Source organism: Quercus suber, unplaced genomic scaffold, assembly GCF_002906115.3.
Source record: "Quercus suber isolate HL8 unplaced genomic scaffold, Cork oak 2.0 scaffold_283, whole genome shotgun sequence".
Taxonomy (NCBI): Eukaryota; Viridiplantae; Streptophyta; class Magnoliopsida; order Fagales; family Fagaceae; genus Quercus; species Quercus suber.
Genome location: NW_027069739.1, coordinates 459,971 through 486,469, shown reverse-complemented (window position 1 = coordinate 486,469; position 26,499 = coordinate 459,971). Strand labels below are relative to the sequence as shown.

General features: G+C 32.9%; 2 protein-coding genes across 2 annotated transcripts; one reads left to right on the top strand and one right to left on the bottom strand.

The window, feature by feature from the left end:
• The first annotated feature begins 9,560 nt into the window (after positions 1 to 9,560).
• Positions 9,561 to 14,214, top strand: LOC111997344 (uncharacterized). Its single transcript, XM_024029422.2, has 8 exons — positions 9,561 to 10,117; positions 10,763 to 10,830; positions 11,218 to 11,365; positions 11,446 to 11,526; positions 12,052 to 12,138; positions 13,041 to 13,126; positions 13,443 to 13,563; positions 13,886 to 14,214. Exons 1-8 carry the CDS (start codon positions 9,818 to 9,820, stop codon positions 13,961 to 13,963), a joined length of 969 nt encoding a protein of 322 aa, XP_023885190.1. The 5' UTR covers positions 9,561 to 9,817; the 3' UTR covers positions 13,964 to 14,214.
• A 662-nt stretch (positions 14,215 to 14,876) lies between these two features.
• Positions 14,877 to 18,127, bottom strand: LOC111997341 (tetraspanin-2). Its single transcript, XM_065781927.1, has 2 exons — positions 17,460 to 18,127; positions 14,877 to 15,440 (listed from the first exon to the last, which is right to left on the bottom strand). The coding sequence occupies exons 1-2, from the start codon at positions 17,959 to 17,961 to the stop codon at positions 15,133 to 15,135; spliced, it is 810 nt and encodes a 269-aa protein (XP_065637999.1). The 5' UTR covers positions 17,962 to 18,127; the 3' UTR covers positions 14,877 to 15,132.
• Positions 18,128 to 26,499: the final 8,372 nt, after the last annotated feature.

Genomic DNA, 26,499 nt, shown 5'->3' with positions numbered 1-26,499 from the left:
CCTAATAGACATAACATGACTTCAATCCAACATGCCTTTAATTAATGGGAGCCTACAATTATTAATAAGAGAAGGGCACCAAAGACATGATACTCCACATCATTAAAAATAGACCACCTAATACGCATTTAACTTTTTCACAAGAGTTTTTGAATTTGTGTCTTTTTTTTTTTTTTGGTATTAAATGGTTTGTTTTTATTGATATGAAACTAAAGTATCATGTTAATTGTATTTTGAGAGTATAATATCTTGGAAAGAAAAGCATGTAAGTAAGAACTAAAAAGAAATTTAATTAAAAAGGCTAACTTAATCTCAAATTCAAGTTTTATGTGTTTTTAATCAAGATGATGTGCTAGGGTAGATATCTGCTCATGCAAACAGTCCAAAAGTTATATCATAAAGCTGGTAGTATGACCTAATTGTAGGCGAAACTTGCCGTCCGTCTACGTAGATAGTCACGTAACAATAAACCCACCTACTCCAAATTTGTCAGAATTGCCATAACAACTGTCACAAGTATTTTCATTTGATTACTTAATGTTTTTTTTCATACCGCTTATTTTATTGAAACTAAAAACTTATTACTGAAAGTATTATTGATAAAAGTAAAAATTAGTTAAAATAGTACAGTGGATTTCATAAATAGTGCCAAAAAGTATAAAGAGGCTCATAAATAATAGAAAACTAAATTGAATAGTAAAATAATTTATAATTTTAATCCACATCTAACGCACACCTAGAAGTTTAGGTTTATGTTTTTCGAGAAGAAGGCATTAAAGAATAGTTAAATCGGTTAGGGTTACGATATTAAGATGTGGAAAAACATCTTTTATCCATACAAAAAATCTGTAACATATTTAGCATGTCTAACAAGATTACGAGCTATATAATTGCTTTCTCGACATGTGTGTGAAAGAAGCTAATATTACTTTGCAATGGACTTGCTTTTTATTTGGTTATCTAGAAGAAAATACGTAGGGCCACATTGAGTGATCTAAAAGATGAGATATTAGAATGAGTAATATCGTTGGAAACGTTTAAGTTGAGGAGAAATAATATGTCCACAACATTTTTACAATATTTTTACAATAAATCTTAAGTGGCAGGTTGTTAATGGTTGTTATTGTGAGGGTAAAAAAGTAATTTTAGTGTTAGGTTCAAATTTGAACCAATAACAACTAATCACCAGTAATTTGTTGTAAAAATATTGTGGACTAGTATCTCTCTTAAGTTGATTATATATATATATATAAGATAACCAAAGATTCCAAGTAGAAAAGACTAAAGAGAAAGAGGAAAAAGGTATCTCAGGACAAGAGGAGAAGGGGGAAGAATCTTACCCATTGTTTCAATTTGAACCAAGCATTTAGCAAAGGAATTTTACGCATTGGATAAGGTACTTTGTTCCAAGTCAAGTAAGATTTCGTTTCGATAAGCAACTTGCTGCTTTAAGTTTAACTCTTGCATTTGAGTTGTTAAACTATATTAAGTCTTAAGCTTCACTATTATTATATGTATGGCTCAAGTGGACAATAAAGTAAAACATTAGGTAAATAAAAACGCACCTTGTGTTGTTGGCATTTGACTTAGTGACATTCAATGAAATATTTGAAGTAATCTACAGAAACATTGGATGAATTCCCACGTGACAGTTGACACTAGGGTGTACTTGAGTGCTAGCTAATTGTCCCTTGTGTGAAAGGAGTGCGTACAGGAGGTCCTTTTAATTATAAGGTTGGATATGTGTTCAGTGGCCAATTCTATTGAACATGTTAAGATGTATACACGTGTTCAATTTTAGATACTTGTTTGTATTCTAGCGTGTTTAGTTGAACTGGTTATTGGAGATAAGTTTCATTCTTAATTATAAACCTATATATAAGCTCTAATAATATTCCTAGTAAACCAAGATTTTATTTGAAGGATAACTTACTTGTACTTCTACCATGAAGTAAAATATATATGCCACCGCGATCCATGATATTCTAGATGCCACCTCGTGCCAAATTATGATTTTTGTCATTATCACAAAAATAAAAATTATTGTTTTTGTCACATATTTTGTTGAGTGGAAGCATAACCTTTCACGTTGAAAATATGACAAGCTAACTTGATTGAGAAATAGCATAAAAGTAACTCAAAATAGTAATTAAAATTTTTTTAATAACAAAATTAGAAAGGGGATCCAGTGATCCACCACCACCTTTTGCTTTTTCTTTTGCATGTAAATTATTGATAGGATGCAAAGGTCAGGTCAACTTCCATATCAAATACAACCAAACAAGTACAGTATCTTAAGCCTTTTCTTGAAAATAATTTTCCATCATCGTTGGACTGGGAGTATGAAAATATAAAAATCACACACCCCTAAAATTCACTAAAAATATAAATTTAAATGTGATATGATTTTTTTTTCCCAGTAACATAAGATGATAGGATTGCTGTTAAATTTATGTTTTTAGTGAATTTTAGGGAAGTGTAAAATGACCAAATCACATTTAAATTTCCCAAAATATTTATTAGGTTCTCAGGTTGCCAAAGCTGCCCTTAAGAAATTGTTTCCTACTTGATTGATCTAAGTTCAATCCACACACCCCTTATCTGTTTGCACAATTATTTTTTTACTTTGTTTATTTCAGAAAGTGGTGTTTGATATGAAAAATAAGTAGTAAGTGACACAGAGGCGTTTGCACTTTACACTTTACATTTTGCTTTTAGCACTTTGTTAAGAGCAATGATAACGATACATTTTGGCATACTTTTTTTGGATAGGCTAGTGAGTAGTGTCCCAAGTAAGTCTCTTTCTGTGGCAGGTTTAACATTGCTTTAAATGATCCATGAAAGAAATGATAAAGAAGACTTCTTTCCCCACATGCAACCTAACTAAAAAACATATGCCTATGCCAGCTGATAATAATGGCATTGGATTCACATTCACTTGGCAATTTTTATTTTTTATTGTACTTGTAGTTGCTGCAAGCTTGCAAGCATTTTATCCCCATTCATTATTCTGTTAAAATATTTGTTTTCATACCCTTTCTAATCAGAGATGTTACAATTTCTTTTTTGTCACTAGATTTGAGAGAACTCAATTGTCCACCCTACATTGCTCTTCCATGGGGGCCCCTAAGCTTTACCTACCTATCTATGACAACCAAGTTAGTTTACTCACATTTTGTTGTTTATGCACCTATATAGATTCTACATCTAATTTCAAAAACTGTTTATATACATATATATGGGATGAGCCTGATCAAATTCAATGGTAGTCATGGTTCATGAACACCGAATTGAATTTGGTGAAAGGTCACAAATTACAAAACATTGGGCCGGGCATACGTTAAGACTGGGTCCCTGTAATTTTGGTTTTTTCCCCTGTCATCCACTCTCTAGGGCTCTGACAGTAAGAAAGTATCTTCTGCTATATATGTGTGTATATATATATATATATATATATAGTGTCGGTTGATGTATGCCTTTATGGCATACATTAATCATTCATTTTTAAAAAAAAATTATGAAAAATTGAAAAAACTATTAAAAAAAGATAGTCTTTTTTTTTTCTTCATAAAAAGCTTTCTAAAATAATTTACTAATGTATACCCTAAGAGCATACGTTAGTAAAACCCATATATAACATATAGGTATATAGCATATTTCTCAAGCATGTAAAGGCCCACTTGATCAAAACACATCAAGTATATGTGTGTTTCTCATATAGAACCAGAGTTCCCAACCAAATAATCATCATAGCCTTTTTTCAATGAGAATAACCAGCCAATTTTTGTTAGAAAGTGTGATTAAACCAATGGTTTTAAGAGAATTTGATCAGGATATTTAGACTAGCAGTTTGAATTGGCAATGGCTTAGACTAGAGAAAGATTGACCAAGAAATTTCGATTATACAATTTGAATTGGTCATGTTAAAATTCCGTGTATAATAGCAAAAGCTTTTCGTTACGTTTACAAAGGATAACAACCTTGGATATTGCCTCTTTTGACGAAGAGAGAATATATCATCATCATTACCATCCCAAGAAAAGCATTAGCTTTTTTCGATGTGATTCTTTATCATATCTCAAAAGTAAAAATCAAACTTTGGAAAGAAAAACTATGTTTACATGCATTTTATTCACATCATGCAAGAAAGTTTAAAATAGTCTCGCCTCTAGAATTACTAATTAGACAAACAAGCAGTCTTTTTCTTTTTTAATTTTTGTCTAAAGGGTAAAAATCAAGCTGTGGTCAGGTAAATTATGTTCACATGCATTTTATTTAAAGCATGCTTCAAACTTCAAAGTTTTTATCATGCAAGAAAGTGACAAACAACCATTCCATGGTTTTTTTTTGGGTTAATACCAGGATAGCATTAACAAATAGAATCAAAGCCTACATAATTCAGAGGACAACGCCTCTCTTAATACAGACCTCGGTTGTCATAAAACAAAAGCATATATAAGTTCACAGACAGACTATTAAAAAACACAATGTCTTGATCAAGAGTTGGGGCTCTTTCTGTCAAAGCGTCAATACACTTGTTCGCTTCACCAAAATAGTGACTCATCTACACTTGATAAATTTGAAAGATTAGGGTCCTGCAATCCAATATAAGAGAACCATAAAGTAAACTACAATTATACTCCTTAGTTATCCAACCATACACAACTTTAGCATCTAATTCAACTTCCACTACCACAAGATTCAAAATTTTACACATTAATAACCCTTTCCTTAAGAGTGTCCAATTATGCATCAACACCAGTAGAAACTCCGATAACACAAGTGAAACCTTTTCTCTTTTTGTATTTTAGCTTTGACGTTGACCTTACAATTAGTGGTAGTCACATCATGTCACCTAAGCAATGTTTTTTTCATTGTATATCCATGTAGATATATCAACTCAAAATTATAAATTTATATTCAGAAAAACTAGCAGTATCTCAAAATTTACAAGTATTATATAAGTGACACAAAATTATTATTGTTCCATATACCAGTTGAATATGACCAATGTTTTAATTGCTAATGTCGCACTTGGTAGTAATACTAGTGATATTGTGTCATTCAGCTACTCACTTTGTTGTTTAGTACATTAATCCAGTGTATGTTTCTTAATTTGTAGGATGGGGACGGTGATTCTGCAGTGGATATCTAGTCTCCCGGTACTCAACGCTTATCATATGATGATACGCATAAGGCGATACTTTGGGCCCTATTTTGGAGTAGTTATTGTGACATTTTGATATTTATAATAAAATTTCAAACTTTGATATATACACACATCATAGTTGGAAACTTTAATATAACATTCTAGACAATTGGAATGTATTATTTTGTGCATGACATTCTACATAGTTAGAATGTATTCTTTTGTGCAGGACATTCTACATAGTTGTGTAGAATGTATTAATTTGTTCATAACATTCTAGACACTTGGGATGTATTATTTTGTGTATAACATTCTAGACATTTGGGATGTAATTATTGATATGGTGTAATTAAATATTTTTAGTTTGTTGGCTTAATGTGGTAATTGTATTTGCTATTGGAAAATATGAATTGTAGTTCATTACAGTTGCTATAAAATATGTATTGTAGGTACATTACAGGTGCTATAAATTTTTTTTTTTAAAAAAAGGCCCTACTGCGGCGCTTTAAAAACCACTGGAATAGGGTATGGGCATAGGCAAGGCTGTTATGCCCTATACTGGTGGTTCTCACAGCGCTGGTACAGGCAGAACCTATTGTGGTGGTTTAAAAACGCTAGTATAGGCCTTGTTATTATATCCATTGAAGACCTACACCAGCGCTTTCGAAAACGCTGGAATAGGTACTGCCTATGCCAGCACTTTTAAAAGCGTTGGTATAGGTTGTATTCATATTTTCATAAATACCCTATAAGGGCGGTTATAAAACTGTTGGTATAGATAGACCTATACCGGTGCTTTTTTTTATATTAAAAAGCGTCGGTATAGGCCCTGAAATCTGTCGGTACAGGTCTTCAAAGCTGTTGGTAATAGGGCTGTGCAAACCAGTACCGAAGCAGACAAGACTGATCGGCGCCGACCTTCCCACACTGCCACTGCAATCGATCGACGGAGTCAATGCCGACAAACGTTCCAACTCCAGTGTGGTGCAGTAATCGGAGTAGCAAAAATTCGAAACCAAAGCCTTGCCTCGCCAAACCAACCCTTGTTTCAGATGTTTGAAACTTTGGATATGGCGTCGTTTTACCAAGATTTTGTCTTTAAAAAAAAAAAAAAAAAAACCCATTAATGGTCTCCAATGTTGCATGTCGCCGTTCTTCTTCTTCTTCCTCTTCTTCTTCTCTTCTTCGTTTTGCACTGGTTCTTCTTCGTTTTGTAGTGCACTGGTCTAGTCTTTTATTACTCTTGTAATTTCTAGTTTCTATTGTCTTCTAGAGAGATTAGTACTCTTTTAAAGTTTTAGTCTTTTAATGTTTCAACTTTTATGACCCCACACATGTCTAGATTTAATGACAAAAGAAAAATCCAAGTATCAGACTGAGAAATTACTCTATTTTCCCACCACTGTGTAGGTATAATGGTGTATAATATATATTAATATTTATTTATACTTAAAAAAGAAAAGAAAAGAAAAGATGAATCATTATTAATGCTACATTTAAAATATTTAACAATAGAAGCTATAAAATAGAAAAAATAGAAGCTATAAACTATAAACAATAAACTTAGTAATATTTATCATTTTTTTTAGTAAAATGTTTTTTTTATTATCAATTTTTCAGCACTTGTTTGGACTTTGTAGTGTTACATTGTTACTTTAGTCCCATTGAATACTGAATAGGTTGAAAGGATTTTTTTTTTTTTTTTATTAAAAAAAAATAGAATTTTTAATGTTCCAAACTAACCAAATTGATTAAACCGAGTAGATCAAATCACACCGCTATAGGTCGGAAAACCGACCCTAATCGGTATGAATCGGTTTTAATTATGAGAAAACTGATCCCTAGTTAGGTAACAATTTTGAGAAAAAACCGAGCCGACCGAACCGCGCACACCCCTAGTTGGTAAGGATTATCCTAATACAAAGTAAAAGGCCAAAACAAGGTCTGAAAAGTGCCAAGACCTATCCCGGTGCTTTTGAAGAGTGCTGGTATAGGTCCGGCGACTTTGGGCCTATTCCAGCGCTTTTTGAGCCTATCCTAATGGTTTTGCAAATGTTAGGATAGCCCCTTTTGTTGTAGTGTGATTTTGTTTCTATTTGATAGGTAGTACTAGTGATTTTTTTTTTTAGGTTTGGTATCATTTTAAACTTAGTACAACAATATCTTTCTATGTTAAAAAGAAAGGGGAGATGGGTGGAGGGTCCCTAATGTGGATGACAATCTTGTTAGAGTGGTGATCACATATGCAAAACAATATGCCTTCAAAGAAAATATTGTGTCCAAACCAAGTGAGAGTCCTATTTATAAATACTAGACATATCCATTGGTGAAAATATATATTCTATCCAAAGTATACATCTCTTCTACCCAAAAAATATTGTTATGCCTGTGAAGCAACAACATCTACCAAATGGAGTTTATTGTGTGTGTGCGCGCATATAAGTGCATCACATTATATTGTGATCACCAATTATAGCCATACACTAACAAGGGGACTAGTGATTTCTAATGCTACAAGTTTTTATTAATACTCATGATTAATCAAAGTTTTCCTCTAAAGTGGAATATATTCTAATCCATTATGTATTGATTTAAAAAGTCTATTTATACATATTTTAATCACATGAGACATTAAATCATTGTCAAGGTTGATTTGAGATGCCTTATTAAAATAGTAAATAAATAAATAAATAAAAGTTGATTTGAGATGGCAAGTAAAGGGAATTTTGGGCCTATCAATGCAGGCTCAAAAATCTAAAAGAGACAAGCCCACTACTCACTCCAATACAAAAAATGGAGGCTAGTGATACTTCATGAAGAACCTCTCAAATACACTTGCTCACAAAAGGGATGACATCAACTGAAAAAAATAACCCTTGCTATATTAAAATCATAATACATTGAGGGGGAAAAAAAGAAGATGAAGGAGAAAGAGACTTATTCGTGCTACCACACACACAAAAGAGTAACTTAATTTGGAAGTCTGCTTCTTACAATTAGTGTGTGTTTGGCAAAAATAATTTTTGCCAACTTATTTTTACTATTATTTATGGGTTCACTGCACTTTTTAGTACTATTCATTGGTCGTACTGTATTATTTCAGCTAATTTTTACTTTTATATATAGTACTTTCAACAAAAAATTTTCAATTTCAGCAAAATAAGCGGATCCCAAATAGACCATTAGAAAATTGGGCTTAAGTTAAAGGAATGAATGTGGTTGGTAAGATAGATAAAATTTGATTAATGCATGACTTTGGGACAATGCTTTAATAGGTCAGGAACATGTCTAATATTCATCTTATTGGGAGTTCTTGGTTGCTGGGTTTTTAGAAGGATGGCAGCCTTAAGTTATTGCCTTTTTTGGGTTTTTATAACAATCCAATTTGGATAATCTATCGGATTAGCCAAACCAGCTTTTCTATGCATTTTTAGGGAAAACGACCCATTAAAGAACTTACTAAATTTGAGTAATCTCGCTAATTAGCATTTAATGAAGTCAGAATATTTTTCATGGTTTGAAGTAATTAGGATGAAATTTTGAGCAAATACAGTAAGATCAATCAGTTATTTTTGTTTTTCTATATTTTATTTGTGGCCTACACATGGGCTTGCTTATGAGGTTTCGAATTTTCTATTTTTGTGACCGGCCTCCTGTGCCACTGGCCCACTGCTAACGTTTGAACTATTTCTTTACAAATTCTTTTCATGAACTCACTCACATTTGATAAATTCTCTTTTAACGCTCGTTTTCAATTATGGTTCCAAATGCATTACAACTTTGCTTTTGCCTTAGTAAAAGCATCCATCATCACCAATAAGGAGCCTTGTCTCCAAAATTTTTTGTTTTTTTGGGAGACCCAACTCTTTTACAATTTGGAGTCCTCCTTTTGCTGCCATGATTTCTCTTTCTCCGGCATTCATAACCTATGACCTATCTTTAGAGATTGTCCCATCCACATTCACTTTGAAAATGTCAATTATTTATTGTAGGTTTAGACAATTGTAAATAACTACTTAAATTAAATTGTTACTTAATTAATGACTTGGTCCGTCAAAGAAGTTTTGCCTCTGATTTAGACTATTTTTTTTTTAAATAAAATAATTTGGAGGAAATTTCTATTCCCTTCATCCATATTAGACTTTTTTTTTTTTGGCCCACGGATTATCAAAATCAAATCGAATTTTCTTTCGTGCCATATGTGCTTAGACTTCATTTTTTTTCATTTTTTTTCTTCCCAGTCCAATATTAGTTCTCAAAGTCAAAAGTTTAGTTTCCGTGTAGAAGCAAATTCTCCAAATTTATGATCAACCTTTCGGTTAGGTGATCTAACAAGTAACAAGTTACAACGAAAATTCTATTCCCATGATCCATATAAGACCTTTTTTTTTTTTGGGCTAAGAAATCCATATAAGACAATTCCAATGATCCATCATCCATATAAAAGACATAATTTTTGGGCTAAGAAATCCATAAAAGACAATTGAGATTGAACATAGCCACGTAACTGCATGTCCATCACTAGTATGTGATCAAAAAATTCCAAGCCATGACCAAACACTGTACATACTCATCGTACAGATGTTCCAACGTTCATCTAATGTAACCACACGTACGTAAGCAAAAGTTGAATAGTAACATACTAACATGTCCCAGTGAAGGTCAGATATGGCCAATCGTATTGGACTCAGAATACATCACAGGCTGCCAGTGGTTCTAGCTGGTGGCGTGTATCCTTGTTCATCTTCTTACTCAGTCACTTGTGCCATTGGTTCTGTACATCCTAGTCTATCAAAAGCACTGAAACAGTGGACAAGTGGAGGAGGAGGAGGCAGAGCCCCTCGGCGCTTGATATTGGGACTTGGGGTTTCATTTTGGACTCAGTATATGAGCATGGCTGGTGGTTCTGTTGGTGTTGGAGGGAATTCTTTCATTGCCTTTGCTAGGCAAAAGGGTGCTGTTGAAGAGGTAAATCTTTCACCATTCATTTACTTGAATGTTGGTTTGGTTTCTGGGTTTTCTTGCATGTTCAATTTTGAAGACTGGTTGGTGCTATTCTGATGAAATACTGTGATAGACTTGAATTTTCAAAGAGTAATCCATGTTTCTTGGTTTGGTTTCTGGGAATTTGATTAATTGCATTTGTTTAGCTTCTGGGCTGGTATTATTTGGTTATTTTCGAGAATTGGTGGATGGTAATATAAAGAAAAAAATTAATTTAATGGGTGGTGCATTGATGAATTTGGTTCATTGATTATTAATTTAGATATTTTAGTGTTTGGTCTTTTCGTTTTAGAATCATTGTGATCGATTCATGCTGAAAAAATGGGGATAGACATTAGTGCAGACAAGAATTCCAAACATGAAATAAAAAATTGTGCAGTGGATATCATTGTTTTTATCAAACCAATTGTATAGTGGTTATCTGAAATACTTGGATTCTATTCTGCAAATTAAATTTACATAGTGCCAATTCAGGGTTCCAACTTCCAAGGCCATTGCTAAAGGATAATGCACTAGGCTCTGAATTGTTTAAATTGTTGCTTGAATTTTATTGTTCTTTTTCATACTTGATGACATTGCCAACAATCTACATTTTATTTCCTCTCAAAGATATTGAAGAATGCGGAATGGCCAGAGCAGTTCCCCTTCAAAGAGGAGGACTTCCAGCGCTTTGATGAGTAAAGGCTCTAAACTAAATTTTTTATTGGCATCAATTTCTGTTCTCAGTACTGTTTATTTCTTAGGGTTTTGAATTTGCTTTGTGCTTTTGAGTGTTCTGTGTTTAATGCCTGAAATGACTTCATTTCCTTGACAATCTATAGCAGCTTATATTAACCATAATTTTCAATCCCTGATGTAGACCTGGTAGTGTGAAATAGTATTCTGCAATTTCATTTTGTTAAAAAAGCCATATAATAAGAAATTGGAATCTGGAGAAACTGTTAGGGTTGGTTTTTGGTTTCTAAAGAAGCTACAATCAAACTGAAATTCCAGTGCTGTATTGCTCAGGTTCAGTACTAGGATTAAATCGTGTATCTCTGAAGCATTACAATTATTTTCTGTAGGTCACCAGATTCATTGTTCTACGAAACCCCACGCTTGGTAACACATATTGATGATCCTGCCATTGCTGCACTGACCAAGTATTACTCAGAGGTCTTTCCTCCTAGCAACACTCCAGGAGTAAGCATCTTGGATATGTGTAGCAGTTGGGTAAGAAATTTCTTAATCTTTAGGTCTTTTTATGTCACATATTTATGTTGTCATAACCTCATTATCAACCTTATATTTAGGTCAGCCATTTTCCAGCAGGATACAAGCAAGATCGGATAGTTGGATTAGGCATGAATGAAGAAGAGCTGAAGCTGAATCCGGTGAGATCATGCTTTTTTTGTTATATCATTTTGCTAACCATTGGTGGTGATGTTTTTTGATGACTGACCTATATTAAAAAATCCAAAGTTAGAACTTTGTGCCCCTTTTTAAGGCTGAATTTGATAAGTGCAGTTATACATGAATATTTACTCTCAATGAGGGTCCCACTGCTTGAATGTAATTGGTAAGTGAGATTTATCGAAATTTAAGCTAATTCCCATATAGTAATATCTTGTGTAAAACTCAACAAGAGAACCCTAGCCCTCTAAAGAGGCACCAGTGAAATAGTTATGATCTGCAGAAAATCAATCAACAGCATGCATTCATGGGTAACATATCATATGTAATAATATAAAATATAGTGTACACATGTATGTGTGGACTAACAGTAAGAGGTCTTAAATATTAAATTTTTTCCACCAAAAAAAATTTTAGATTGTGGTTTGTGTGCATATCATATTTGCTTATGTGGAAATGGTACTTATGAACCTAGACACATCTAATTCAAACTACTGACTCTGCAGGTTCTGACTGAGTATGCTGTGCAAGACTTAAATCTGAACCCTAAAATCCCTTTTGAAGATAATTCCTTTGATGTAATTACTAATGCGGTATGTACAAAATTTTCCTCTCTCACACATTATTTATCCTCCTTTTCAGTAACAAGTGCAAGCAGTGCATGTTTAGCATTTAAATTTTGAAAATTTTCTTTGGAATAGTAGTATGTCTGCACTTAACCAAGTTTTTTTATTTATAAATTCTTGTTAAAGCTTAGGCTTCAATTGGTTATGATCTTAAAGGAGTGGCTAGCCTCACTAGATCTGAAAACTGTTGGGGATATTTACAACAGAAATGGTCTCTAGTTCTATGAGAACTATAGACTACAATGATTTCATTGTGTAATGAATTTGCAGCTACCATGTAAGATTGAAAAATAGAGTAATATCTTTATGTGCATAATTTCAAAAACTTGTCTTGCTGGAATTTATTCATGTGTGTTTATTGATGAAATTTCCCACCCCATTTGTCAATCAGCTGACTAAAAGCACTGTGATTGGCCTTAAATGACAACTTTTTAGATATGAACTCGTATAATTTGCTTTAGCTGGGAATTTATCACGTACCATTATTTTTGTATAATTTCACTGCAGTCTGCTGAAGCAGAGGTTAGAGCGATTCATCTTAATGACAACTTAAGGCCTTTTTTATTTTCAAGCATCTAAATTACATAATTCACAGAACTTTTTTTCCTTTTTTGGCGGAGAAGGGAAATTTGAAGGGAACAGTGGGAGTTCATGTTTTATGTTTTTGTTCTCCTAGAACCTGTGGTGGGAAACTTGTGCTGTGATTGTTCTCTACTTAGAAATTTGCTCCCCATCCAATCTGTGCTAAGGTTTCCGTCTTAAAGTTTATTTTATGTGCGAGATCTGTCCAAATAACTCCTTATTAAGTGTGCTGTTAAAGAAATAATGTTTTAACATGCTCTGGTGTCTGAATTCTTTACAACTGGCAGGTCAGTGTTGATTATCTAACAAAGCCTTTAGATATTTTCAAGGAGATGCGCCGGGTTCTTAAGCCAGGTGGACTGGCCATAATGAGGTAAAATTTTGTCCATTTTCAATTAAGTTAAAAGTAAGACTAACTACAATTGTTGTTATCTGATAAAACTAACTGTTTTAATGAAGTCATGGAAATTTTAACAATATAACTTGGTATAATTCTACATACTCAAATGATTTATGGCCTGATATGTCAGCATGCGCAAAAATCTTTTCCTATTTCATTTTGCACCAAAACAAACAAAGCTCTGTCATGCACATTTGCTCCCTATTCAAAGCCCATCTTTCTTTTCTTATCTTGCATGTCTGCATTCTATTCAGCCATTTCTAACTTCTTGATATTGATTATAAACCAGCTTTTCCAACCGTTGCTTTTTTACAAAAGCAATTTCAATATGGACGTCAACTGGTGATGCTGATCATGTTTTGATTGTTGGATCATATTTCCATTATGCTGGAGGATTTGAACCTCCCCAGGTAATTAACATCTGAGTTCTACATTTTCTTTTTGGTCCTCTCTAAAGCAAGTGGCAATTATAGAATAGCCATAAAAATGTTCTCAGATAAATGCATCATATTGCTCACCTGTTGATCAGTTAATTTTGAGGACAACTAGTCACTTGGCAGTAACCACTGTCACGTTATTCTCTTTCCAGACTTCTTCCTCCATAACTTTACTTACCTCTGGTTCTTCTATAGAAATGCTGTGCTAGCTTGTGCTCATAAACACTCAGCATATATCCCTTCGTGAGCCCCCATATATAGGGTAAGCCACTAACTATGTTGCATTTGTCTGCAGGCTGTGGATATCTCTCCTAATCCCGGACGCTCCGATCCTATGTACATCGTATACTCTAGAAAGGTATCCACGGCTTAGGTGAAAACTAATTTGAGGATTTGTGGTTCTCTGTCTTCTAATTAGTAATTTAGTAGCATAATTCTGGGAATAATTTCTTTGTAACATGCATGTAATTTAATGGCGATGGTTCCACTTTTTGTAATAGAGCTGAAAATACGTTGAAGGGGGGAGAAGAGCGATATTTTATATATTCTAATCTGCAGTCTAAATAAGCTTAAGGGGCATTTTTGGTTGCAATATATAATTCTATTATGGGGGAAGTTGTTTGATGTTGATGGCTGTTAAATTACTTGATTATTACTACCATCGTTTTCTTTTTTTCTGGACTGGAGTGCCATCTGAACATATAATTTGGTATTGGTAGTATAAAATACTTCTTTTAAAAACAACAGCCTTGATTTCAAAGATGCTACCCGGTAATGAATAAAATATGGAACACACCCAATTTTACAAACAACACGCTAGAATAGTCAATTATGATTGATGGACATGCAGTGTGTAGTCGGTGCTAATTTCTTGTTTCTTGCTCTGTAATCATGAATAGATTAATAGTAGTTCAAGATCTTGAAACACTAAAAAAAAAAATGCCTGTTTCCTAAGCCCTACACAAAACATGTTTACACTACCAACCTCACTGACAGTTTCTTATATCAAAAGGCACCGACATCACCAACCGGGAAGGAGATAATCATATATAAGAAATATGAATGGGAGATCTTGAAACATTGGAAAGCGCTTATTATCTCCTTCCCAGTTGGTGATGTCGGTGCCTTTTACATAAGCATACACATATTAAAAGGCTTAATTGATGTGAGTGCTCTTGCATGTGATGATGTCTGCAATTAAGTGTTAATTATTGAAGCTTGAAAGTAATGAACTTTATCTAAGAAGCAACCACCTCCACTGAAAATAGAAGAATCTTACACTCACGGAAAGCTAATTATTGGGATTCTATTCTCATTTTTAACAGAAAATTACATAAAATAGTCACTATTCAGGATTTGCAAACTCTTTTTTCCCAACTTGCTTTTCACTATCTGTTTCATTCTAGATAGAAAACAACAGAGGAATATATACACTGGTGGTGAAAACTGAAAAAGACACTTTTCATCAAAGGATAAGAAAAGAACACAAACCAATACCAATACCAACGCCTATGACAAGTGGGAATGTGTTTGGGACCAAGATCAAACCCAACCCTGTTTGTAGCGGCGGAAAAGGTCCTCAGTTTGGGCATTCTTGAAGGCACTGCAGGCAATGACATAGACCCATATGAGCACCACCACTGCCACAATAAGAATCACATTGACTTTCCTCCATTCTTTTCTCAAGTTCCCCAACAGACCAGCCTTGCAGGAGTTACAATTATAGCACAGTAAGCTCTGGTCATTGCTCCACAAAAGGCAGTCTGGGTCAGCCAATTGGTTCACTGGGTTTACCCACAATGTTGGGTTCACATAATTGAACCCACAAGCTGTTGGAGGTTTACAACATCCTGACTGTAACAACAAAAGAACTAAAACTTATTGTTCAAGAAAAATACAATGATAATAAAAACAATAGAGAAACAACAAAAGGCAAAAAGGATAAACGCCCCCACAAAAAAATGTCAGTATATAAGCAAAAGCTGGCAACCATAACCATCTCTTTTATCTTCTGCAATAAAGACAAAACCATGACTCAATCATTCTAAGTTGGTTATATTACTTTATTCAGGTCTATATTTCATAATTTCTCATAATAATAGCTTTGGAAGGTACCTCACTCTTGGCACAAACACTGATGGGAACAAGTTCCTTCCATTAGAGCATAGGGAAGACCCCACACAGCCTGGGATGTTTTATTATAAAAGGTTTACAAATCGAACAACGTTATTGGTGTCATTTCAACAGCACCTTTTCTTCTTTTATTTTGGTGATTGATAACATATAAAATTTATGTAGTAAAATTTATAATGTTTGAACTCTGAAGCAACACTCTTACTTCTAACTCATTCTTATGTCACGCTGATCTAGAGCTTGCATAGATAAAAAATAGTCCAGCACTCAGGCATGGACCGCATTGATTCCCTAGTACTTAGTAGGGTAAGGTAAGCATGAATTTCGTGGCCTACTACTTAGCTATAAAATTAACTTCTTAGTGGGTCCAAATGAACTCTTTATTATAAGGTAAAACTGGACTATGATTTGAAGTTTCAACCTCTCGTCGTGTCCTACTCAACTGAATTCGTGCACCCACTTCAATTTCATCATGAATTACAATCGTAAATTAAACCACCATGTTCAGATTTCAGAATTGCAAATAACGTTAAAATCAGCCGTAAGTTAATCTTGGCAAGTGACCGGCACAAGACGGCACTGTCTGTACATATCCAAAACAGGTGATAAACTGATAATTATCCCAACTGAAGCTACAACCTGCATATATATATATATATATATTCCTTATAATATAGAAATCTCTCCCATTATAATATGAAAATATCTCTTCGTCTTATAAATCTCAAATTTTCTATAAAAAATAAAAAATTTAAATCTCGAATGTATGATGAATCGAACCTTAAATTTAAGGAATATAAACTTTTTTACATTTTTTTTTCGCAATTTACTAAAGTGAGAATTTGTAATTCGTATAACATTATTTTCATGTGAATCATAACATTTTTATTATGCATTAAACATGACATTGTCATTTGAACTTTGTGAAAAAAAAGAAGTAAAAAAGTGTTAAAAATTTATATCTTAGTAGGTGTCTACAAAACTATAAGTTATATATTATTGCTATTATCAAAAAGAAAAAATTATATATATATATATATATGATAGAATTTTATCCTATGTTCACTTCATAATAATAATTTTTTATTTTCAGATTAAGACACCAATTAATTTTGGCATTTTAATACTTGATCCCATAACAATATTGTAGATTTAATACATGTTTTTTTGACCCCCAAAAAAAAAAAAAAAAAAAAAAAAAAAAAAAAAAAAAAAACCAATGGTCTAGCGACTAAGCAACAGAAACGTACGTCTCAACCTGCAAGTCAAGGTAAGAATTGTTCATGGGCTACAGAAGCTTAAGAAATTATACACTATCTTTGGGACCAAAAAGTCGTCAATGATAAGCCACTGACACAACGGCGCAGCGGTGGCATTTAGTGAAGTGTAAAACCTTAAAGTCTAGTTTGGATGCACCAAATTGACATTCAATCTTATACAATACACAATGTAGCTATTGTTTTCCACTTTCTCCGTAAACCAACGGCAAATTAAAATTTCCCATCTATCATATACACCTTACAAAATTCTTAACCTAATCACCAAATTAAACTAATGAAAAAAAGTATACATCTTTTTCCACCAAAAAAGTCTTAAAAGCCAATAACACCCATGCCTAAAAAGTAAATTGCCTAAAATATTACCCCATGTAGACCCTTTTAAATTTAGTGTCGTTTTCAAATAATTGATCCATTTACTCTAAAAACTTGTATTGAGAGAGTAAAGTAGTGAAAGACTTGCCTGAAGAGGAGAGATATTAGCAGAGAAGAACTGATCAGAAGTGATGTAATTCTGGGTAAGCCTAGCACAAACATTAGACTCAGCCAAACAGGACCTAATCTTACCCCAATTATCTGAATTGGTTACATGGTCCCTGAGCCACTGTGAGAACCCATCAATCCTGTACTCCTTGTAGCCTCTACCAGGCACAGAATAGGAGCCATCTGGGCGCGTGACAGTGAACGCGAAGACAAGGAGGATAAGGAGGAGAGCGATGAGAATGGCCATGCATATGAGGTAAAAAGCCAAGAGACCCTGCTTGTTCCAGTAAGCACCGACAAAGCCAGCCAGAGAGACGAGGAGGATGAGAAAGCCAAGGATGACCACAGGCCATCGGAAGTAGTGGGTGCACTCGTTGTCTGGCTTTGAAGCTAGCCATATGCCTGAGGCTATGATGGGGATGGAGGCTAGGAAGGCTATGAAGTTCAGTATTGCTGTTATGTTGTTGCTCACTCCCATGGTTGTTGTTGTTGTTGATGTGGTTACAAATTTTGGACTAAAAGAGAGAGAGAGAGAGAGTGAGGGAAAAGAGAGTAGCGAGTGATGAAAAGATGCGGGTTCGTGGGTTTGGAGTTTTTTAGGACTTTTTGTAGTGCTTTCTTGGTTTCACACTTTTTTTTTTTATTGGTGAAATTTTTTTTTTTTTTTTTGAGAAGCTATTGGTGAAATTCTTGGTTTCACACTTTTACTATATTTAGATGTCTGGGACCAAGAGGTATCACAATTCGCGTATGTTATACGAGAGTCAGGTGGAGACTGGAGTACGCTTTTGGGTTCAAACTCAATCAGCTAGCCAAACCGCTGGTCGGCAAGAGCATATTCACATTGACCATTAAAAAATTTAGCTTTTAGCCACTTAAATACTACTTTATTTATTTTAATAAATTACTTTATAATTATATTTACGGTCTTTTTTTATAGTGTTGAGCTAAATTCATGTGAATGGATGGAGTTGTGTTATTACCTTTTAAAATGAAAATTTAACTAATTATATTTTCTCCTTTAAGTTAAAGGTTTTACAATGGAATCATTACTTATTTAATTATTGAAATAAATAAGAACACCAAAATTAAAAAATTCATCGTTTTATTTATTTGAAATTGAATTTACATTGATCGTAGAAAATTACATGACTTTAGTCTTGGATACAATCAAAGATAAAGTACATAACTTTGTTTCCTAGACTTCGTTTGTTTCAGGTGAAAACGCTTTCAGGAAATGGTTTTACAGAAAGTTGTGTGTTTGGTAGCTCCAGAAAATTCGGTCAAACGGAAATTGACTGGAAAATAACCCCTCTCGCCCCGTAAAACTATTTCCCTTCTTATTTTACCTTCAATGTATTTCCGGAAAATACACACCCGAAGAACACCTGAAGAACGCAAGCACACTCCACCTGAAGAACCCAAGCACATCCTCGCCGGTGATGCCCAGAACCACCCCTCGACACATAGCCCCGCCGTCGCATGCAAGCCACTCTGCTTACCCATCCCTTGTCCTCGTCCTTTGTGGAACCGTCCCTCATCCTAGGATCGCACTGATCGCACTGAGATCGCACCACAGGATCGCACCGAGATCACACTAAGATCATCGCCGTCCTCCGTTGATCTGATCTATCTCTCACTCTCAGGCGATCTTGGTGCAATCGCACCCCAGGATCGCACTAAGATTGCATCAGATTTGATGATTTTGACCGGATTTGATGATTTTTTTTTCTTTGTGTTTTGTTTCTTTTGTGTTTGTGGACTGAGAAATGATATTAATATTTGTTTGGAAGCAGAGAAAATGTGAGCAAAAAGTAGAAAATGTGTTTTCTATAGTATTTTTAAGAATACAACCAAACACCAGAAAATATTTTTCAAAGTATTTTTTGAAATGCAACCAAACAAACTGAATACATTTTCCTTTCCCGAAAATAGCATTTCCGAAAAATATTTATTTTCTGGAAAATATTTTACACAAACCAAACGGACCCCTAGTTACAATCTAGAATTTGAAAAAGCTCAAAGGTTATATTACAAGGTGGGAAGGGGTTAGGCACCCACCTTGCCCGGTGAATACAGTCTTCTAGACTATAGTGGCCAACATTCATATTACATCATCCAATATGTTATCAATCAATTTAAATGTTGAATTGAATGAGTATGCATGTGATAGTCTCTAATTCAATTTATTAAGCATTTCATTTGAATTAAAAAAATAATAATTCTAGTGAATGTGTATGAATGGTGATATCCTAGATTCAAGAATTTGAAAGAATCATTAAACAAACATATTTTTCATGTGGATTTAAGATTAAAACTAGTGTTATGCATGAACATGTGATGAACAATCAAGAACATTTAAGAACATTCAAACATATTTAAGGAATTTAAATAAACACTAGCATGCTCTAATCTTAAATTAACATTATAGCAATATGAAAAATGAGTTAAGGATAGAGATTATACTTGCATGCAAGATCCATACGGAGAAAGAGGAGGCTCTTGGTAGAAGTTCTAAGGGTGGAGGAGAAAAAAGAACTATGAGAGAGAGACTGAGTCTCACTCAATACCTTAAATCTCAAGAAGATTCAGATATGACAAGATTGCTCTATTTCACTAGAACTCAAGAAATGAGAAGAGAAAGAGTTTTTGTGTACTTTGGAATGGAGAAGAGGAGGGGTTTATATAGTAGTAGTGGAGAAAATATGAATAGAAGGTCATTTAATGAGAGTTGATAAAGAATCATGAACCTAGACCTTATTTTAGCCTTTGGGGAAATCGGGTGCATTAAATTTAGAAATTAGTGAGAGTAAGGAGAAAGCAAAATTCGGTTTTCACGTAACAGGCTTGTAGAGCCAAATTCAAAAAATCATAAATTTTTCAATTCTAATCGGAATTGTCTACTTTTTGTACTCAAAATATTCTGAGAGATATTAACGAAATGGTGAGCAGAGATCATTTGTTAGAAAATAATTTCAACACAATTAACATTAATAAGTCCCAAATTAGTTTCCAATTAACTTTAATAGGCTCCAATCACTCCCATTTCAGACTTAATTAGTTCCAAATTTACCCTAATTAAAAGATAATGGCACAAATTACTCATTGAATAATTAATGTTTGACTATCTAATTAATTAAGTGTGTGCAACCTTACCATAAAATGTAGCCCTAGCCAATCAAATTATGACACGTCATTAATCTTAAATTGATTATAATTATAACCAATTGAAATCAATTGATCATAATCACATATAGTCGTACTCAATTTGTGATAATACATCTCGGCTATTAAAACTTGATTTGATGATAACTTTTAATCTGATGTTTTGATTAGGGCTTATGACTAGTCGATTTGATCATTACAACGTTAAGATTATTTTGGTGAAATGAGATTAAGGATCTAAGGACCAGAATCAAGATGCATATTTCCAAGGTGAAATTACCCTTTTACCCTCCATGTGAGGTTAAATGCAGGTTGCAAAATGAAGTGTCAACAATAATACACAGTAAAAGCTTTAATTATATTAACATCCAACACATTAAAATAATATAAACAATACAATAAAATAATATATCTAACATGGTACAAAAATAAATAATAATAATATATCTAACACAATAAACAACAACTACAACCATCAATACATTAAAATACTTTTTTTTTAACACTCTACATTAAAATATTATTTTTTATTTTGAGTTTTAGCTATAATGGGCTGCTATCAAAACTCATATACTTTATCTTTAGCTTCTTTGTTGTAGAAGCTGTTTTAAGGGGATTGGTTGCTAAATTGACTTTTTAGTCAATTTAGCAACCTTGCTACTAATGCTCTAACAAGCAATCATTATAAAGTGGATAGTTTAGGTTAAAATTATTTGGGGTTCAAATTCCGCCACTAACTGATAAGGAGCAATCATTATGGAATGGACACTTTAAGTTAAAATTCTATATATATATATATATTAAGTGGAGTACATGTGCTCTTGATGGTAGTCTTTGATTACTCGAGATCCAAATATATGAGTTAGTCTAATAATCATCTTTAAACAAAAAAAAAAAAAAAAAAAAATTGTCAATTGGTTTAATAGTTATAAAAATTAAAAAAAAAAAAAAAAACAATCACTCCCATTTCAGACTTAATTAGTTCCAAATTTACCCTAATTAAAAGATAATTGCACAAATTACTCATTGAATAATTAATGTTTGACTATCTAATTAATTAAGCGTGTGCAACCTTACCATAAAATGTAGCCCTAGCTAATCAAATTATAACACATCATTAATCTCAAATTGATTATAATTATAACCAATTGGAATCAATTGTTCATAATCACATATAGTCGTACTCAATTTGTGATAGTGCATGTCGGCTATTAAAACTTGATTTGATGATAACTTTTAATCTAATGGTCCAATTAGGGCTTATGACCAATTGATTTGATCATTACAACATTAAGGTCATTTTGGTGAAATGAGATTAAGGATCTAATTACCAGAATCAGAATGCATATTCCTAAGGTGAAATTACCATTTTATCCCCCCATGTGAGGTTAAATATAGGTTGCAAAATGATGTGTCAACAATAATACATGGTAAAAGTTTTATATTAACATTCAACACATTAAAATAATATAAACAACACAATAAAATAATATATCGAACACAATAAACAACAACTACAACCATCAATACATTAAAATACTTTTTTTCTTAAACACACGACATTAAAATATTATTTTTTGTTTTGAGTTTTGAGCTATAATGGGCTGCTATCGAAACTCATATACTTTTATCTTTAGCTTCTTTGTTGTAGAAGTTGTTTTAAGGGGATTGATTGCTAAATTGACTTTTTAGTTGATAAGTTCTCCTAAAAAATTATCTCATGAATATACAAAAGTCAAAGTTGATAATTTTGTATACAATATTTTTATAAATTATGACCTACTCTAGTATTTAAATATTAAGGTTTATATTGTTCGATATGTTTTAAAATTAATTGGGTGTGTTCAAAGCTTAAGCCAATAATATTTTGTTGTAAAGCCCATGCCCATGCTCTAGAATTTTCCTTGGCTGGCGTGGGAATTTTTGGCAACAAACAAAACCCTCAATCATTGCATATTTCCTTAGAAAAATAGTCAGCCGCACATTCCCCTATTTTGCAGAAAATACATAACAGCTTGCGGCATCAATTCCTTTGTTTTTGCCTTTCCCTTTTCACTCTAATCATCTTTACCTACTTCCTTTTTTAGAGCTCTAAGACTATCAAAATTCTGCATATATGATATTAATTGAAAACAATAAAACACCCTACTTTGATACTTTAGCTCCTCTGTTTTTGCTGAAAATTTTCTCTTGGGCATTTGTGACAAGTTCAAAACTCTATTTGTGAGTGCACATTAACAGAGTTGCCGTTATATCCTAGAGGGCGATTGCCTAAGCCATTTGCACCGACGGATTCATTCCAGTAGAGGCGAAATCGCTTCTTAAGGACAACGGATTTAGTTCCGTGCCTCGGCGATAAGTTTTACTTAATCCTTAATTTTTTATGCTTTTGCACTTGTATATTTTTCTTATAAGTTAATTTGAGCATATCTTGTTTTATTGATATATTATTGATATTGCTTTGTAACTTTGTTAATCAATTTGGACAATTTTCAAAACTATACTTCCAAAATATATGTGTGTAGTATGTTTATGCATATATGTGAGAATTTATCTTGACTAATATATTAGTACCACAATTCCCCTTATATTATTACCACAATTCTTCCAACCCCCCCCCCCCCCATCCCCCCAAAAAAAAAAAAAAAAAAAAAAATCTTGGCTCTCTCTTGCAAGATAATATTTTATTTTAACTATGAAACACAACTGTTGTGAAAATGTTGAAATTTTGTTGTGTCGTAAAAAACTAAAATAAAAAATTCTCTTGAATCAAAATTTTTTAACTTTTTTTATCTTTCAAATTTTTATATCTCACAACTAAATATATTTTTTTAAACCTTTTAGCTTTTATTTTTTTATTTTTATCTTTCAAAATTTTACCTCTCAACTACACAATAATTGTATCGTGCAATTCAAATCCAACTTCTGTATTAGCATCCTCTACCTTTCTCAAGCCTCTTGTTTTCTTTTTCTTTTTTTAACTACTTGAAATAATACGTTTATAATAATTAGTCGCTAACTCGTCCGATGCACGGAATAGTTGAATAAAATTTTAAAATTTTCACTTTGCTTAAAGTTATGATTACTTTTTTTTGAGAATGAAAGTTATGATTACTTGAAAATAAAAGTTACAATTAAAGAGGGAAAAAAAATACTAATAACAATGATAAGTCTAACACCAATAATAATTTGGTATTTCATTGCTGTCAATAATAGTTTGTTATACCTAAATTTTATGCTAAAGATGACATTAATTAATAATTATTCCCAATGCCTAGAAATCATACACAATAGGAACAACATTTTTTAAATCAGATTAAATAAATTGTTAACAGACCTAAAATAGTAGTAATTAAGTTTGAAAGTAGGACCTGCAATAAAAGTAGGACATGCAAAATAAGTATTTTATAAGTTATTAAAATGTAGAGGGAATCCCATCAAAAAAATAAATAAATGAAATGTAGAGGGAATAATGCAGATAATCTAATTTGACTCAAGCTATATATATATATATATATAGATGAGTTCAAGTTACACCTGGTGTAACTCTAAAGAGTTACACATTTTTAAACCATTAGATTTAAGTAGATCCAATGGTCAAAAAAAATTTCTCATTAATGCTAATATTTTTACAAGTATCTCATTAATTGTCCCTTATTTATTGCATTCAATACGTATCTCTAAACCCAACAAAAGAAAACATCTAACTCTCCCTCTCTCTCTACGTTTGGTGTTCAATCCTCTCTCTCTCCGTTGATCTCTGTCTGAGTCTCTACATTGCTCCTCCACCATTGTTCCAAGTTGCCGCCAAAAAGAAAAAGAAAAAATGGCAATGACGTGTTGTGAGTGCTCTGTTTCTATTGTGAGTGCTCTGTTTCTGTTGTGAGTACAAATCGCTCTTCCACCATTTTTCTAGAAAGAAAAAAAAAAAAAAAAAAAAAAAAAAAAAAAAAAAAAAACCAAGCTGAACTGTTGGTGTGTATGAGTACTCTGTTTCTTGGGTCACCATTATTTTAGCTCATAGCAATTGCAGGTTGGTTCTCTTTCTTTCCCTTTCAAGGTCAACTGTTTTTCCTTTTTATTTATTTATTTATTTATTTTAATGTAATTCTTTATCTGGGTTGACTCTCTACATTGCTCCTCCACCATTGTTCTAGGTTGCTGCCAGAAATTAAAAAAAAAAAAAAAACCAATCGCATTAACGTGTTGTGAGTGCTCTGTTTCTATTATGAGTACAAATTGCATTAAAGCTCCACCATTGTTCCACCTCCACCATTGTGAGTAGTCTGTTTCTATTTTTCCTTTCTTTTCTGTTGTGTGTGCTCTGTTTTTTTTCTTTTCTGGAACACAGTAAATGGTTCACAAAGAATCATGTGGTAATACAGATTTGTTAGAACTTAAAATACATATTCAATATAAAACGTGTTGTGAGTGCTCTGTTTCTATTATGAGTACAAATTGCATTAAAGCTCCACCATTGCTCCTCCACCATTGTGAGTACTCTATTTCTATTTTTCCTTTCTTTTCTGTTGAGTGTGCTCTGTTTTTTTTTCTTTTCTGGAACACAGTAAATGGTTCACAAAGAATCATGTGGCAATACAGATTTGTTAGAACTTAAAATACATATTCAATATAAAACCATTGTATGTGTAGTAAATTTAGAGAAACTTACATTGATTTACATCGTTGGTAGTTCCCTAGTTACATCCCAAGTTGTGAGTGCTCTAAAAAAAAAGTGTTGAATAGTTGAAGAAATTGATAAACAAAAAAAATCACTGAAGCTAGACATGAACATATTAATTCTTTTTTCTTTTGCGAGAAAGAGCTAGACATGAACTTATATAGGTGGCCGATAATGATATAATAATGGACAAACAACAATTTGCCAACCAAGTAATGATTTTGATGATGCAACTGCTCTGGAGCAATTTAATAAAAAAATAAATAAAAAACACTATCAGGTAGAAATATCTCGTTTTCATGTTCCAAATCAGTAATTAGACTGATGGATTTTTTTTTTTTTTTTATCATTTAAAATATCTCATGTTTCAAAGTTGAAATTGAATTTGAGTGTCAATTTGAGTGTTTGGTTATGATTATGTACATTTTTATATCTTTGTCATTATTTACAACTTCCAGTCAATTTGAGTGTTTGATTATAATTATGTACATTTTTATATCTTTGTCATTTTAAACATTTTTATTTAAAATGTTCGCATGTTTTTATTTGTGTTCATTGTTTGTATTGGTTCTTATAGTTACTAAATCGCAAATGGAATGTGAAGAGTTATATGATGTCCCAAACAATTCGAGACCATCAGAGCAAGAGTTACCGCTTGAAGATTTTGGTGATTGTGAGTTGAAATCCAAGCCATATGTCGGAATGCAATTTGACTCCCTTGATGATGTTGAAACCTTTTACAAAGAATTTGCCAAAAAGGAATGTTTTGGAATCCGTATCCGTACAAGTAAAAAGCACCCAGAAGAGATAATATAACAAGTCGTATTTATGTATGTCGTAGTGAAGGGCAGCACAAAACAAAAATGCATTTAGACGGTGGTTTGAGCAGAGATGATGAAAACAAGGCCCGTAGAAGTTGCTCAAGTCTTAGAACTGGATGTGAAGCAATGCTTAGGGTCATGAAGAATAAGAAGTTGCAGAAATGGGTTGTGAAGGGATTTGACAACAACCACAATCATGGTATTATTAGTCCAAAAGTGTCATACCTCCGATGCCACAAAAAAATGTCTACTGCTGCTAAGAGTCTAGTTGAAAATTTTGGTGAAGAAGGTCTTCCAACAGGAAAAGTTGCCATGATGTTCAATGTCGGTGACCAGACATTTACGAGTA

Excerpts from the sequence above, each read along its gene's own strand:
- LOC111997344 (XM_024029422.2), top strand. The coding sequence starts at position 9,818 with ATGGCCAATCGTATTGGACTCAGAATACATCACAGGCTGCCAGTGGTT. Across the intron at positions 12,139-13,040 it reads TTGATGTAATTACTAATGCG|GTCAGTGTTGATTATCTAAC; the intron begins GTATGTACAAAA and ends TACAACTGGCAG. Across the intron at positions 13,564-13,885 it reads GAGGATTTGAACCTCCCCAG|GCTGTGGATATCTCTCCTAA; the intron begins GTAATTAACATC and ends ATTTGTCTGCAG.
- LOC111997341 (XM_065781927.1), bottom strand. The coding sequence starts at position 17,961 with ATGGGAGTGAGCAACAACATAACAGCAATACTGAACTTCATAGCCTTC. Across the intron at positions 15,441-17,459 it reads TATCTCTCCTCTTCAGGCAA|GATGTTGTAAACCTCCAACA; the intron begins GTCTTTCACTAC and ends TGTTACAGTCAG.